The sequence below is a fragment of the Panulirus ornatus genome, chromosome 15, assembly GCF_036320965.1.
Source record: "Panulirus ornatus isolate Po-2019 chromosome 15, ASM3632096v1, whole genome shotgun sequence".
Lineage (NCBI taxonomy): Eukaryota > Metazoa > Arthropoda > Malacostraca > Decapoda > Palinuridae > Panulirus > Panulirus ornatus.
In genome coordinates, this window is record NC_092238.1 from 37450650 (window position 1) to 37467662 (window position 17013).

Consider the following 17013-nt stretch of genomic DNA (forward strand, 5'->3'; position numbering starts at 1 on the left):
TATATATATATATATATATATCAATATATATATCGATCAAACCACCTCACACCACACATTGTCCTCAAACATCTCATTTCCAGCACATCCATCCTCCTGCGCACAACTCTATCCATAGCCCACGCCTCGCAACCATACAACATTGTTGGAACCACTATTCCTTCAAACATACCCATTTTTGCTTTCCGAGATAATGTTCTCGACTTCCACACATTCTTCAAGGCTCCCAGAATTTTCGCCCCCTCCCCCACCCTATGATCCACTTCCGCTTCCATGGTTCCATCCGCTGCCAGATCCACTCCCATATATCTAAAACACTTCACTTCCTCCAGTTTTTCTCCATTCAAACTCACCTCCCAACTGACTTGACCCTCAACCCTACTGTACCTAATAACCTTGCTCTTATTCACATTTACTCTTAACTTTCTTCTTTCACACACTTTACCAAACTCAGTCACCAGCTTCTGCAGTTTCTCACATGAATCAGCCACCAGCGCTGTATCATCAGCGAACAACAACTGACTCACTTCCCAAGCTCTCTCATCCCCAACAGACTTCATACTTGCCCCTCTTTCCAAAACTCTTGCATTCACCTCCCTAACAACCCCATCCATAAACAAATTAAACAACCATGGAGACATCACACACCCCTGCCACAAACCTACATTCACTGAGAACCAATCACTTTCCTCTCTTCCTACACGTACACATGCCTTACATCCTCGATAAAAACTTTTCACTGCTTCTAACAACTTGCCTCCCACACCATATATTCTTAATACCTTCCACAGAGCATCTCTATCAACTCTATCATATGCCTTCTCCAGATCCATAAATGCTACATACAAATCCATTTGCTTTTCTAAGTATTTCTCACATACATTCTTCAAAGCAAACACCTGATCCACACATCCTCTACCACTTCTGAAACCACACTGCTCTTCCCCAATCTGATGCTCTGTACATGCCTTCACCCTCTCAATCAATACCCTCCCATATAATTTACCAGGAATACTCAACAAACTTATACCTCTGTAATTTGAGCACTCACTCTTATCCCCTTTGCCTTTGTACAATGGCACTATGCACGCATTCCGCCAATCCTCAGGCACCTCACCATGATTCATACATACATTAAATAACCTTACCAACCAGTCAACAATACGGTCACCCCCTTTTTTAATAAATTCCACTGCAATACCATCCAAACCTGCTGCCTTGCCGGCTTTCATCCTCCGCAAAGCTTTTACTACCTCTTCTCTGTTTACCAAATCATTTTCCCTAACCCTCTCACTTTGCACACCACCTCGACCAAAACACCCTATATCTGCCACTCTATCATCAAACACATTCAACAAACCTTCAAAATACTCACTCCATCTCCTTCTCACATCACCACTACTTGTTATCACCTCCCCATTTGCGCCCTTCACTGAAGTTCCCATTTGCTCCCTTGTCTTACGCACTTTATTTACCTCCTTCCAGAACATCTTTTTATTCTCCCTAAAATTTAATGATACTCTCTCACCCCAACTCTCATTTGCCCTTTTTTTCACCTCTTGCACCTTTCTCTTGACCTCCTGTCTCTTTCTTTTATACATCTCCCACTCAATTGCATTTTTTCCGTGCAAAAATCGTCCAAATGCCTCTCTCTTCTCTTTCACTAATACTCTTACTTCTTCATCCCACCACTCACTACCCTTTCTAATCAACCCACCTCCCACTCCTCTCATGCCACAATATATATATATATATATATATATATATATATATATATATATATATATATATATATATATATATATAATATATATATATATATTAGAATATGTAATGCTGAGCTGCTGAGGCATTCCTTTCTTTTGTTTTTTCCTGTATAAAAAAGTGCTTTTATGTACATTTTTTGTTTTGCACTGAGTTATTTCGAATATGAATATGTTTGAGTTATCCTCTCACACCAGCCTGGAATCTCGAGTTCTTTATTATCATTTGCCTTTAATAGACAGTGTTAAGCTTACTGTTATGCCCACCCACACACGTGTTTGCGAAATCTGTATAAGGGGCCATATAATCCATGTTTTGACTTCCTATCATCAACATAGTGTACTTGTCAAGAGTTACAATTCATTGTTACTCTTATTTATAAATTATCTGATGATTTTATCACGAGGTGGTGAGTGGAGGACAAGGAGGTCAAGTTTATCTTGGAACATTATCTATGTACTCTGTACGCATTCAAGAGTAATGTCATTACAGATGCTTACCAGTGAACTGTAGGTTTGAAAATTAGATGATTTAAACAGTGAGGTAGTCTGCGTTGTGCGCTTTGAATGAGTTTCACAGAGGACGGTCATATGAATACTCGCTGTTAATGAAAGACTTTTAATATTTATTCCTTAGTCTCACCATAATTCTTTTCATACTTGATACTTGGAAGTTAACTCAAGACTTGATAGCTAAAGTCAGATTGTCTGCAGGAAATAAAACAAAACAAAGAAAAAAAGAATATGTGGATCTCGTAATAATGTGTTTTTCTTTTGTATATTATGTTTCTTAGATTTGTAAAAATGATAACTTAGTCCTAGTTTAGACTGCTTAGTTATAACACCAGTCTACTGATCTTCCCGATTTTCTGTTGTTTATACAATACATTTAAAGGTGGTCTTACTGTCTGCATCTGGACATATGTAAGCCTGTCAAAACTCAAATAAACTTCTGTGTAATGCAGTGTGATGTGGGGTGTTTTGGGGCTGTTCAGGAGGTCATTTCCTTTAAGAGGAGTTTACGTAAATGTTTACCAAATCTGGTTCACCCACACCTTATTACTCTTATCGTTGCTACAGCCATTGAGTGCCACTTGAAAATGGCAGATGTCCTTACATGCGTTCGGCCTTAATCGGCCTATGTAGAATAACATTCTAAAAAAGAAAAAAAATTGCCATCACTTTTGTTCCTAAGATGTATATCAGAGAAATATTAGGTCAGTGATTGATACATTACATTAACAGTGTTTCAGGTTCAGAATCGTGAGCTGAAAAAAGGATTGGTTTCACTCGAGGGTTACAAATTTTAACTTACATTAATCTTGTGAAGGTGATATCTTGAGAACAGCTCATGATAAGCATAAATGGTGCTCATAATGGGCTAGGCTGAGCTGAGGTTGTTTATTAGTAGTGTTGACATACTGTCCAAAGTTGTACGTCAACATAAAAATTGACCTTGAAACACTGAAAAATCAGTTTGGATCGCTATCTTTGCAGTGGAGGTGGGTCAGGTGAGTTAGTATGTTAAATTTACGGCTGTATGCTATGGCCCATTCTTTATGGTCTTAGAGGTCAACAAGGAGGAAAATGTTTAGGTATATCTTTGACTACGCCATATTTCAAGTTACTTTGTGGATTACAAGCTTTTTTTTGTTTAGATAACATGGCATCAGGGAACTTGGTTCCCACAACCCAGTGATCCCTTTAACTTGACCTATAAGGGATCAGATCAAAAAACAGGCCGTTATACCTAAGGGCCGTATGTTTTAATCAAGGGGTTAATACTAAAGATTCGTTATCCATTTTGCTAGTCATACATTACATTTTTCCCCTCTATCCCCTTACTACCCACTTCATTAGTGCTAACTCTTTCTTATTCCAATTTTATAAAATGGTTTTGAGACGGCAGGTAGAAAGCAGTTAAGCTGCAGGTGTGCATATTTTGTATTCACTGGAAGAGAGAGATGTTGGGATGGACAACCACATTAGAAATGTCAGTGAGCATTAATGTATTTGCTTCAGGTTTGATGTATTTTCTGTAAGTGACTTATACCACAACTTGTTTAAGGTGGAGCAATTATCTGATGGAAAGAGAAACATCATTAAACCCAGAATTTTGTGAATAGGAAAATAATTTCTATATTTTTGATAGATAATAACATCCCATTCAGGTTGAATATCCCGTATCCGAAATGCCTAGGACCAATGTTGATATATATTAATATATCCCAGACAGGTTTTGTATCCCTTATCCGAAATACCGAGACCAGAAGTGTTTCGGATTTTGGATTTTTTCATATTTTGGAATATTTGTATATACATAGTGAGATATGTGGAAAACAGGATGATATGGAAACAAACGGGTTAGACCTGAGAAATACCTCAACATTTCGACCGTTCAACGGTCTTCCTCGGAACTGTGTTCACCAGCTAATGATGATTACTCAGTTGGACGCCTTGGCGTGTCGCTTTCTGGTTGGATCGCTTGTCCTGCTGCCTCCACCCGTTCACAGCCATCTCCGCTGCCTGACGTGACCAGCAGATGAACCCAGACCTTTTGTTAACGTTATTCTTAATCCCTTCCACTAGGGAAGCTCTCACACTATCACTAAACGGTTTGTCACTTGCCTGTACTTGCCAAGGCATCCGACCGGGTGACCATCATTTGCTGGTGAACAGTTCCGCCGAATTCTGGAATCAGTATTTCCTGAGGAAGACCGTTGAACGGTCGAAATGTTGAGGTATGTTTTATATACAACTTATACACATAGCCTGAAGGAAATGTATACACTATTTTTAATAATTTTGCGCATGAAACAGTTTGTGTAACTGACCTATCAGAAAGCTACGGTCAGCCGCTTGTGTGGACAATCTGTGGTTGTTTGGCATCATCATTCCTGACTCTTAATTTATATGCTACTGATAAGCGGTCATTTTCTGTAAGTGACTTACAGAGCAGAGAATAAGCGAAAATCACATTGAGTAATGCCCGTAATTATGGCGGGTGACGATGGTTTGTAACAAACTGGCGCCAATAGGGCGTGAGAGCCCAGCATGGGCAAGTGAGGCCAATTGTGAAATTTTCCACTTGTACCGTCATGTCGCCGCTCAAAAAGTTTCGGATTGTGGAGCATTTCGGAGTAGGGATGCTCAACCTTTATTAATGATTATAGAATAGTATAGCCAATGAATGAAGAGGAACTTATGTCACTAGTGTGTTAGCACTGGTGGAGATGGGGATGGTCATTTGGCTAATGCTGGGTGTTATCAATAAACTTTGCAAGTTATAGGTATATAGTACATCCAGAAGTCTTAAGTAATGTAATTACTGTCTGTGACATTTAAGAATATAGTAAAAAGAATAAGGGAAAATTCACGAACTTGTCAGGCTTCACTCAGGAACTTGTCTTGGTTTCTTATCATACGTGCCATATTTTTGCCTTTATGTTCTGAATAAAATTAGTTTTCCATTACATTTCTTATGATAAGTAGTGGGTTAAAGAAGATTTTTTGTGAACAATTTTATTTGGTTTTCGAATAAATTGTTACATGAATCTATGTTCAGAAGAGTCAAATTCAAAGTATCTTACCTCTCCTATCACCACCTGTCCACACAACTTCTCCCTACCTTCCATTTACACCTTGCTTAGACTTATCGCACATGATAATCTCATCCTCATTGCATTATATTATGAAATAAGTTATAAATCTCTCAGGGTTTCCTTTTACCTATTACTTTTACATTTTATGCTGCCACATGCTATATGACTTAGCCTATCATATAGAATTTCCTAAGTTTGCTAAATTTACATTTTTATATCATTCCAGAAACTCCACGATGGCTGACCAACTTGTTGGGCTCAATTGGGATCTCCTTTGTTTTTTTCATCTTGTTGATGAAGGTGCGGCAGTATCTCCTGCGGATCCTGCTGGCTTACAGGGGATGGATGTGTGAGATCATGCTGTTTTGTCTTGTTAAGTGTATAGTAATGATTAGTATCCATACTAATATTATATCATTGTTAAAGGCCCTACCGTAAAAAAAAAAAAAGCAGGGTATAGGCAAAAGGCTTACAGAATTTACAGGGTTTTGCCTCCATAAACATCCTATTGTGGGATGGAGATGAAAAGTTTGCCTTGGTAACTCCTGAGATATTTTTGATTGGTTATTTCAGATTCCGAGAGGTAGATTTGATTCTGTTAATTTTCACTCCTGGATTTCTCACTGAAAATTTGGATCACAAAAATGATAGATACAGAATGATAAAAATGATATCCCACATAATAGATTTATTAGGAAGTCTCAGTTTTTCAGTGTAGCTAAAGTGTAATTGCTCAGCCATAATGAAATCCTGTTGTTTATAAGGTAGTCCTTAATAAATGAGGCTTTTTTGTTGTCATCTTATTTTCGGTCAACTTTGATTCTTCATGGAGTGTGTTATTGTAAGATGATATTTTTGTATTGATATAAGTATCAGTATTGTGATGTATTTGGTGACTAAATAGGTTTTAAAAGACCCTTTTTTTCACTATATTAGCAAACAAGTAACAAGTCCTTTAAAATACTGATAATGTATATTTTTTCAGCAATGTTGATCAGAGTATAGTAAGATAGAAATGTGATTTCATAAGATTTTTTGGGGAACTTGTTGTCTTATTATATTCTGTGTTAAATTTTCCTCCCAGATGAAAATGTGAGAGAAGTGTCATGGAAAACCAAAGTATGGGGTCTTACAGTGAAGTTTGTTTCTGGATACCAACCTTCACTGTACTCCTGCCAGCGCTCTCTCCCTCGGATGCCAGTGCCTACCCTTGATGAGACACTTGGTAAGTTGGATTTTTCTGGAGTCTGTGAAAAAGAGATGAACATATGTTAGTAAGAATTACAAATGATTGTAAAATATTAGTAGTAAAGATGATGGTGATGATTATATTCAGTACAATGATAGCACTACAAAAATATTTTTCATACTTCACCTTTTACCATGTTAGTGAGGTGTGCCAGGAACAGATGAAGAATAACAGCATCCACTAAAATCCATTCTTTAGCTGTTATGTGTAATGCACCAAAACCACAGCTCCCTATCCACAATCAGGCCCTGCAGACCTTTCCATGATTTACCTCATGAACAAACAGTGGCCTGTAAGGGTGAGGCAATAAAGGTTAAGAAGCAGCGGCACTGGAGTTCACTGTTTATGAAGACTTTATTGCTGTGGCCACCCCCTCAGTGGATTTCCAGTTGGGGACAGATGTAAGACATATAGGTAGATAGATATCTGGGGAGGTTCTTACTCCATCTCCTTATTAATTAGAGTGGAACCAAAAGTCTGTTAACTCATTAATTTTCAAGGCATCTCTTTCCAACCATCCCTTTGTGTTGCCATGATACTGCTGCCTTCTCCCTGTTCTTCATATATTATTTCAGCCACTGCTTTTGCAAGATGTCTGCTTTGTGTCCCTGCCACCAAGGCTTGAGCTAGTAGCATGCATCTGGATGGTCTTTCCCATTGTTTCTTGATGAGACGAGCCACATTACGATCAATTTTTATGATACATCTTCCTTTCCTCAAATTGCAGAGCTGTAGAACTTTCTTTCATCTTTTATGTTTCTCTTCATATAACATTTCTGCCTTTAAAAGTCAGGTCTACAAACACCTGAGGACCTCTTATTATTTTTTCGTTCTTCTACTCATACTGTGTTTTCATTTCATCCTAGATGGTATAATAAGGGTGTTTTCCCTGTATCATGTTGATCAAGTTCAAGGGGAATAACAGTTGAGAAGTTGGGAATAGAAGTTTGAAGGATTGTAGGGAGTATAGGAATATGGTATATGGTACCATTAGAATACCAAGTGGAGCAGTCTGTCAGTTAATAAATAGATGAGATATCAGTTGGGGAGGAATGAGTTCCTTTTCTACCCTTGGATGTATATCCATTTGAAAACAGAAAGAGCAGATGTGCTGCTCACAAAAGTAAAGGATTGAAGGATTTTAGGGAGTATTAGATTGAAAGAATGTAGGGGTATAGGAATATAGAACATATCAAAATACCGAGTGCTGTAGGTCTGTCAGGTACTAAATAGATTAGACATCAGAAGTAGAAAAATAAGTTCCTTTTCTACTCTTGGTTATGTATCCATAAGAAACCAGTAAGAGCAAATGTGCAGCTAATGAAACTAACTCTGAAAATGCAAAAGGATTTATTAGAGATGTTTATTTAACAAAGATTGTTCCTTGTTTCTTACTGATAGTAATCTTTTTATGTCTTCCAATACTTGACATTCTAACCTTTGATATGCTTTCAGGTAAGTTGTTGGATAGTTTGAAGCCCTTGTGCTCAGAAGAAGAATTTAAGGAGTATGCTAAGCAAGCAAGCGACTTTGAAAGCAGTATTGGCCTTCGATTACAGCGCCTTCTTTACCTCAAGTCTTGGTGGGCACCTAACTATGTGTCTGATTGGTGGTAAGTAATACAGAAATTGCACCATGTCTTACTATTTCTGCTTTGATCATAGATATTTGATCAGTTTCTTTGGAAGCTGTGAAGGTAGATCAATCATGCTAAAGTTTATTGAAAATCAAGTGTATATTTTTACATAGATCATTGCTAATAACAATTAAATGCTTCATATTCTTAACAGACATTGGCTTATTATTTCATACTTGTTTATAAAGAAAGGAAAGACACCACTGGGAAAGTTTTGAATTCATTACTCTTTTTCCAAGGGAGAAGTATGTGTACCTGATGTCTCGATGTCCGTTGGTCATCAACTCAAATTACTATGCCTTAGACCACTATATTTGGACCCCTACAAATAAACAGGTAAGTAGAACAGAATGTATCTGTGTTTTTATGCTTCACTTGTGTTCACACATATGAACTTTGGATTATGATTGTTTAGTTATCCCTTTTGAACTTATAAAGAATAATACCATTAGCTTTAAGTGCATACCAACAATGTGCTCTGGACTGATGACATTGTGAACTAACTGGTGCACTAGGGGAATCATATCAACATCTGGACCGAGTACTTATGATTGATATATCTGCAATTTTGATTAAAGACCAGCCATTATTTTTCAGGCCATTTTGGCTTTGAAATGTAACCTAGCAAGTACTTCAGGTACACCACCAATTTTCTGGCACTTTTGGTTTCAAAGCCTTGCCAGATTAACCATTTTATCGGACCAATCGGGGTCACGTAATAATAATTCATCAACACACCTCTAACCCACTAATTATACATCTCCCATATCTCCCATGTGTCTAAAGTATACCATGGACTGTTGGAAATTTAAATTAGATAAATAAATGAAATACATTATACACCTGCTCAGGACTGAGGTGCTCGTCAGCTATGAGTTTCACAAATTCGTTCACATACTCAGCAGCTCCTTCATGGTTTGTAGACCATTTTTCTCGGTACACATTATTCATGGAAATTCCATGACGCATCTTGAATCTTTGAAGCCATCCTTCACTATAGTCACGCTCATGTTGTAATTTAAGTTCGTTATGGAACATTTTAGCCTGGTTAATTATGCTACCTGACAAGTCCACTCCGACGTTGACGAAACCATTCCATCATCACTCAATTGTGCTCAGTGCTCTTACCGTCTTTCATAGTTTTTCTAATTGCCATTTGCTTCTTGGAATCGCTGTCTGCATAGGATTTCAATATTTCCTCCCTTTGCTTCTTTATATCATAAACAGTTCATGAACCAATACTGTAGATGTCACACAGCTTGTGCACCAAAACACCATGGTCCATTTTTTCAACAGTTATACTTTATCTTGAATCGATATGGACTGGTGTTTACGTTTGACACCACAGCTGACACTCTCATATGTCTTATAAGCGTGCCCTACACACAATGCCATCTGTAAACTAGTAAACTAGTCTGGTGGCCATGGTAATTTCGAATTCCCTCATGTAATTTTGTCCAGAAATTCGGTGGTGTACCTGTAGTAGTTGGTAGGTAGCTACCATCCTGGGAGGTATATTACAGGTACCACCTGCCTGCGTATTGGGAGGGGTAATTATGGCTCTGTAGTGAGCCAGCACTTCAGTGGATGTTAAGTTGCACTCTGACCCAGGAAGCTGTCTTTTCTTTCTGCATCACTCACACATGGACTGCTTGCATTCTGTCTACAAACATGAAGTCTCTCCTTGTCATACCTGCCACTTGTCAACACTCAACTCACACAATTCATTCATCTTAACTCTAGATGTTCCTGTGTTGAGTGCTGTGTGCTAGCCCTACATTTTGACAAAATGGTAGGAGCAGTGGATAGAAGTAGTAGGTAAGAACATTAAGCAGGAGCATTAGGCTAAAACATTAGGCTGAATTGATAGGTACACACATTAAACAGGATCATTCATTAGAAGCAGTAGTTTGGAACATTAGGAAGGAATGTTTGGTAGATACATTAGCTAAAAGTAATTGATAAGGATAGGAGGGAGCTCCTGGAAACACTGTCTGTTAATAGTGAGGTATTAAAGGCTGTGAAGCCTCACTGGAGTTCACCAGTTATGGAGACTTTTGCTGTGCCCACCCCTTGAGGGAGTTCCTGGAGGGAATTAGCATTAGAGATATAGACAGATATATAGATGTGGACTAAGCTCCATCAATCCACGCCCTATATGTATGATTTTTTCATACTTGTTTGCTGTTTTCCACCTTTGCAAGTTTGCACCAGCAACAGATGAAGAAATAGCCTCATTAGGTCACATCCACTGTCTAACTGTCATGTGTAATACACCAAAACCACAGCCCCACATCCACAACCAGGCCCTACAAACCTTTCCATGGTTTCCCCCCAACTGCTTCATTTGCCCTGGTTTAGTCCCTTGACAGCATTTTCCTGTATACCATATTGCTCCAGTTTATTCTATCTCATGCTTGCCTTTCACCCTCCTGCATGTTCAGGACCTGAGCACTCTCAACCTTTTTCACTCCAACCCTCCATGTCCAATTTAATCTGCCTCATCTCCTTTTTCTCCTCTCTTCTCCATACTTGAAAACTTATCAGATATTTACTAGTACACAGTTTTTCTCTTTAACTTTCTCAAAAAATTCACAAAATACACAAACCCGCTTTTCACAAACTAGGTCTGCTGCTACACAGAACCCCACTACAAGTTAAAAATCCTATGACTAAACACCACTGGCATCAAAAGGAAATACACAGAAGTGCGTAACATACTGTGAAAACAGAACATACAAAAAGCCTTTGTCCAGGAAACATGACTTTCATTCAGGTCCACCCTTCTACCTTTCTACAAGTACATTACCTTAAGACAAAAAAGATATCAAGGACAAGGAGGAAGGCTCATAAAACTCATTCATCTTATTATCAAATTCTTATCTCCACTCATAATACTAAACAGACTAAAGACAATGACAACATCCCTGAAATATACATAAAAAATCTGCACATTCCTTTTACAACATACCTCCTCTCACCACATACCTTTCCAGATACACTCTCCATTTGAAGAACTTGACCAACACATCCAACACCTATCCATGTGGAGATTTCAATGTCCATCATCCATCAGTGCTTAATACTCACTCTCAAGATCCCCTAGGCGAACTGCTCTGAAGGTGAATACAACATTTCAACATCCTCATCCTATGCAGCCATCCACCTTCAGCAGCCAACCTAAGTACCATGTGGAGCATGCTACACAAGCTGTACTCTTGACAGCTTACCCATTCTGATAAAACTCCACCTGGCCCACTCATCCCTCACAGACACCAAAATGACCCAAACAGATTTTAGGAAAGCCAGCTTTCACACAGTACATAGAATCCAAACTCCAGAACTTTATCAGTTATGGAATTTGGTTGGAAAAATTGTAGAAGTTGGTGCAAGGTTATGTAAGGAACCAAACAATTAGTTTAAAAGTGTCTTCGCTGTGGAGGACACTATAGCACCAACAATCAGTGAAAAGGAATGGAGAGGAAAGAATTGTAGATGATGTAAGGTTATGTAAGGAACCAAACAATTTGTGTCAAAGTTTCTTCATAGTGGCAGACACTGTAGCATCAACAATCAGTGAAATGGAATGGAGAGGAAGTTTTGGAAATCTTTGAGATATTTTGAAAAGGTTTTAACAGAATACTGAAAGGACATGACCCATACAAAAGCTCATGGTCCTGATGTGCCTTGATACACTAGATAAACTACTTGAATTGCTGTTCAAGATGTCACTGGAGATGGGGGAAATGCCAAGGAGATGGAAAAGGGGCAAACATCATAAATATGTATATTAGAAGGGAGAAAAGGAACAGGCATTAAACTACAGACTGGTCTCAGTATCGAGTGATGTGTAAGGTTCTGAAGAAGAATATTAGGAAGCAAATGGATGACTCTTTGGAGAAGAAAATTTCTATTTGAGAAACAACATGGTTTTAGGGGAAGAAGGTGATGTGTAACCAATCTCTTAAAGAGTTCTACCAGAGAGTTAGCTCTCTCCTGGACAAAAGGGTTGGCTGGTAGACTTTCTGTATCTGGATTGCCAGAAAGCATTTGATACCTTATGGGAGGCTGATTAAGAAGCTAGATCACCTAGCAGGAATAAATCTGGAAGCTCCTTTGATTGATAGAAGATTATTAGAGGAGCCATTTCCAAATGAGTTGAGGAGACCGGTAAAGTACTACATGGTGTGTTTCTGGGACCATTACTCTTTTTGGTATAAGTTAATGATTTGCCTGAAGGTGTGGGATTCTCCCTAAATATATTTGCAGTTGATGTAGAGGTCACAAGGGAAGTGAAAAGTGGGGAGGATTGCATCAGCTTGCAGTGACGACCTAAACAGACTCCAAAGTTGGTCTGAGATATGGTTGATGAAATTCTACCCATGCATATTCAAATTAATGAGAATGGGTCAGTGCAAAAGGCAGCATTAATATGATTAATATCTGTCAGGAGATAAGCTTCTGGTTTCTGTATGTGAAAAGGCATTGGGAGTCAACATTATCCCTAACCTGTTGCCAGAGCCCCATATTAGGAGAATAGTTAGAGAGACGTACTTTATGGTGGTAGGTATCAGAATAACTTTCAATATATGATAAGGAAATACCTAGAAAATTATTTTCACAAGGTGGGAACTAAAATATGCTTCTTATGTTTGGTTACCATGCCTAAGAAAGAAGCTAAGAAAGAAGGTCTTGTGGAGGACAACAATTTTAAAATTGCTGTCAGAATTGAATTGTAGGGAAAGGCTGGAGGCTTTAGATATACTCACCATGGAAGAGAGAAGAGTGAGGAGTGACATAATCACAACCTTTTAATCTTTAAGAGATCACTGATGTGGATGTGAACCGTTCTGTGAGAGATGTAGGAATAGAAAAACCAGAGGACAATATGAAATTAAGTAAGACACTTGTTAAAAATATATGTAAAGTAATACTTTTACAGGAAGAGAGTGGTGGATGAATGGAACAAAGTGACTCAGGACATGGTTATTCAGACAGCATTCATGGATTTAAGAGGTTTTATGATGATAGAGAATGTTGAAGATACGGGGCCCCATGAGTGTGCAACATCCTTCCATAATAGTACAAATAGGTCATAGGTAATTAGGTAATAAATAATTTCTCATCCCCAAACAGTGCCATATCTTATTCCATCACACTGTAAAAGATAGTGCTTAAACAGCATTCCCCACTGACTGATTCTTCCCTGTGAAGATGGAACGGGTTAAGTTTTTAATAAGAAATACATGTGTACTAGGTGATACAGGAGAAGGAACATCATCCACATATTTTCTGCATGTTTTGAATGACAGTTAAGAATGAGAAGAACAGGGGGATGGAAATCTTCCCCGTCATGTCTCATCACTCTCTAAGAGTAGGAACACAGAAAAGGAGCCATATATCTGTATCTATATCATTCTTCTTCCATTTGGGAACTCCCTCGAGGTGGTGGTCAAATGAGGATTTTTCTTCAAGGGCTTAGTTGTCTGTTCCTGATGCTATCTTACTGAGGCATTAGAGGCAAGGAGGTGTAAAAGTAGTTAAAGGTGTTGGAGGCAAATGAGGGCACTGAAAATTTTTTGATAAGGCTGATGTTACTATTCTCTACACGGATGAGTAGACAGGGAACTAGTTCCAAAATATGCATACTTAAAGCATTTCTCTATAGAGATCTTCATATTCTTAGTGCATGTTCTTGATTCTCTGCTTGACATTTTTCTTCCTTGTTACTGTGTCTCACCACTTTAGTTCATATATGTTTTTAGTTCTCATCACCCTTTTAGACTATTGCCATATCATCTTTATTTAGCATCTTCTCACCCAACCTGCTAAGTGTCAGTAAGTACTAAGAAAAATCTTTGTTATTTATTACTTTGTATTAGCTCAGTTTCTTTTGTGAGACCATTTGAATTTGCCTATATTTATAGCTCAGTTTCTTTTGTGGGACTGTTTGAATAGCCTGTATTAAATATTTGTCAGGTATCAAGAGCAGCAAATGTGGTCCATTCCATCATGAACATTAAACGCCAAATTGATCGAGAAGAGCTTCCTCCTCTACTACTGCGCAACACCATTCCTATTTGTATGGCGCAATATGAAAGGCTGTTTTCCACAGTCCGGTAAGTTGGATGATTTTATAAAACACCTACGTGTAAGTAGCACAGACCCTTGTTTAATTATGGTGTTTATGTATATGTATATGTGTAAATGAGTAGATGGGCCATTTTTTGTTTCCTGGTGATACCTCTCTGACACGGGAAACAGCGATTATGTTTATTACCCTTATGCTTAATCGCAGTTTCCCCGCATTAGCGAGGTAGCACCAGGAAACAGATGAAGAATGGCCCATCCATTCACACACACACACACACACACACACACACACACACACACATGCATATAAAGGTACACCACTGATTTTCTGACACTTTTGGTTCCAAAGCCTTGCTGGATTAACCATTTTACCAGACCAACTATGGTCACCTAATGATAATTCATCAACACACCCCTAACCCACCAATTTACATCTCCCATGTGTTTAAAGTATACCATGGACTACTAGAAATTTAAATTAAACAAATATTAAATGTAAATTATATGGGAGGGTATTGATTGAGAGGGTGAAGGCATGTACAGAGCATCAGATTGGGGAAGAGCAGTGTGGTTTCAGAAGTGGTAGAGGATGTGTGGATCAGGTGTTTGCTTTGAAGAATGTATGTGAGAAATACTTAGAAAAGCAAATGGATTTGTATGTAGCATTTATGGATCTGGAGAAGGCATATGATAGAGTTGATAGAGATGCTCTGTGGAAGGTATTAAGAATATATGGTGTGGGAGGCAAGTTGTTAGAAGCAGTGAAAAGTTTTTATCGAGGATGTAAGGCATGTGTACGTGTAGGAAGAGAGGAAAGTGATTGGTTCTCAGTGAATGTAGGTTTGCGGCAGGGGTGTGTGATGTCTCCATGGTTGTTTAATTTGTTTATGGATGGGGTTGTTAGGGAGGTAAATGCAAGAGTTTTGGAAAGAGGGGCAAGTATGAAGTCTGTTGGGGATGAGAGAGCTTGGGAAGTGAGTCAGTTGTTGTTCGCTGATGATACAGCGCTGGTGGCTGATTCATGTGAGAAACTGCCGAAGCTGGTGACTGAGTTTGGTAAAGTGTGTGGAAGAAGAAAGTTAAGAGTAAATGTGAATAAGAGCAAGGTTATTAGGTACAGTAGGGTTGAGGGTCAAGTCAATTGGGAGGTGAGTTTGAATGGAGAAAAACTGGAGGAAGTAAAGTGTTTTAGATATCTGGACGTGGATCTGGCAGCGGATGGAACCATGGAAGCGGAAGTGGATCATAGGGTGGGGGAGGGGGCGAAAATTCTGGGGGCCTTGAAGAATGTGTGGAAGTCGAGAACATTATCTCGGAAAGCAAAAATGGGTATGTTTGAAGGAATAGTGGTTCCAACAATGTTGTATGGTTGCGAGGCGTGGACTATGGATAGAGTTGTGCGCAGGAGGATGGATGTGCTGGAAATGAGATGTTTGAGGACAATGTGTGGTGTGAGGTGGTTTGATCGAGTGAGTAACGTAAGGGTAAGAGAGATGTGTGGAAATAAAAAGAGCGTGGTTGAGAGAGCAGAAGAGGGTGTTTTGAAATGGTTTGGTCACATGGAGAGAATGAGTGAGGAAAGATTGACCAAGAGGATATATGTGTCGGAGGTGGAGGGAACGAGGAGAAGAGGGAGACCAAATTGGAGGTGGAAAGATGGAGTGAAAAAGATTTTGTGTGATCGGGGCCTGAACATGCAGGAGGGTGAAAGGAGGGCAAAGAATAGAGTGAATTGGAGCGATGTGGTATACCGGGGTTGACGTGCTGTCAGTGGATTGAATCAAGGCATGTGTATGGGGATGGGTTGGGCCATTTCTTTCGTCTGTTTCCTTGCGCTACCTCGCAAACGCGGGAGACAGCGACAAAGCAAAAAAAAAAAAAGAAATGGCCCAACCCACCCACATACACATGTATATACATACACATCCACACAAACAAATATACATACCTATACATCTCAATGTATACATATATATACACAGACAGACATATACATATATACACATGTACATAATTCATACTGTCTGCCTTTTATTTATTCCCATCCCCACCTCGCCACACATGGAATAACAACCCCCTCCCCCTCATGTGTGCGAGGTAGCACTAGGAAAAGACAACAAAGGCCCCATTCGTTCACACTCAGTCTCTAGCTGTCATGTAATTATGTACATGTGTATATATGTATATGTCTGTGTGTGTATATATGTGTACATTGAGATGTATAGGTATGTATATTTGCGTGTGTGGAAGTGTATGTATATACATGTGTATGTGGGTGGGTTGGGCCATTCTTTCGTATGTTTCCTTGTGCTACCTCGTTAACGCGGGAGACAGCGACAAAGCAAAATAATAATAATAATAATAAAAAAACAGGATCTAGTAAAACTGTACTTATCTGATAATGGTGAGGGCAATGTTAACCTGGGAAAATGAGGGGTAACATTAAAGGAAGGCTGCTTTTTGAAATCTCAAAGTGGTGGTATGACAAGACAGATAATTATAGCAACACACATTTAGGTATGTCAAGACACACCTAGGTATGACATGACACATCTAGGTATGGCAAGACACACTTTACCTAAATTGAGCAGGAGAGGACTGTGCTGATCTAGGTAAATTTACAGTATTGTAAAGGTAAGGAAAACACTTGAGAAACCAACAAAATGTATG

At 38.8% G+C, this 17013-nt stretch overlaps 1 protein-coding gene across 2 annotated transcripts in view; it reads left to right on the forward strand.

Moving 5' to 3' along the window:
* The window catches only part of LOC139753855 (carnitine O-palmitoyltransferase 1, liver isoform-like), a 222979-nt gene that overhangs the window by 124252 nt on the left and 81714 nt on the right, over positions 1 to 17013 (forward strand). For both annotated transcript variants that reach the window (XR_011713780.1, XM_071670794.1), the window contains exons 4-8: positions 5592 to 5714; positions 6450 to 6590; positions 8070 to 8226; positions 8490 to 8586; positions 14230 to 14369. Coding sequence is in view for 1 of the 2 variants with exons in the window: in XM_071670794.1 (XP_071526895.1) it covers positions 5592 to 5714; positions 6450 to 6590; positions 8070 to 8226; positions 8490 to 8586; positions 14230 to 14369 (658 nt within the window). In the remaining variant the exon portion in view is untranslated. The remainder of the gene's footprint in view (positions 1 to 5591; positions 5715 to 6449; positions 6591 to 8069; positions 8227 to 8489; positions 8587 to 14229; positions 14370 to 17013) is intronic.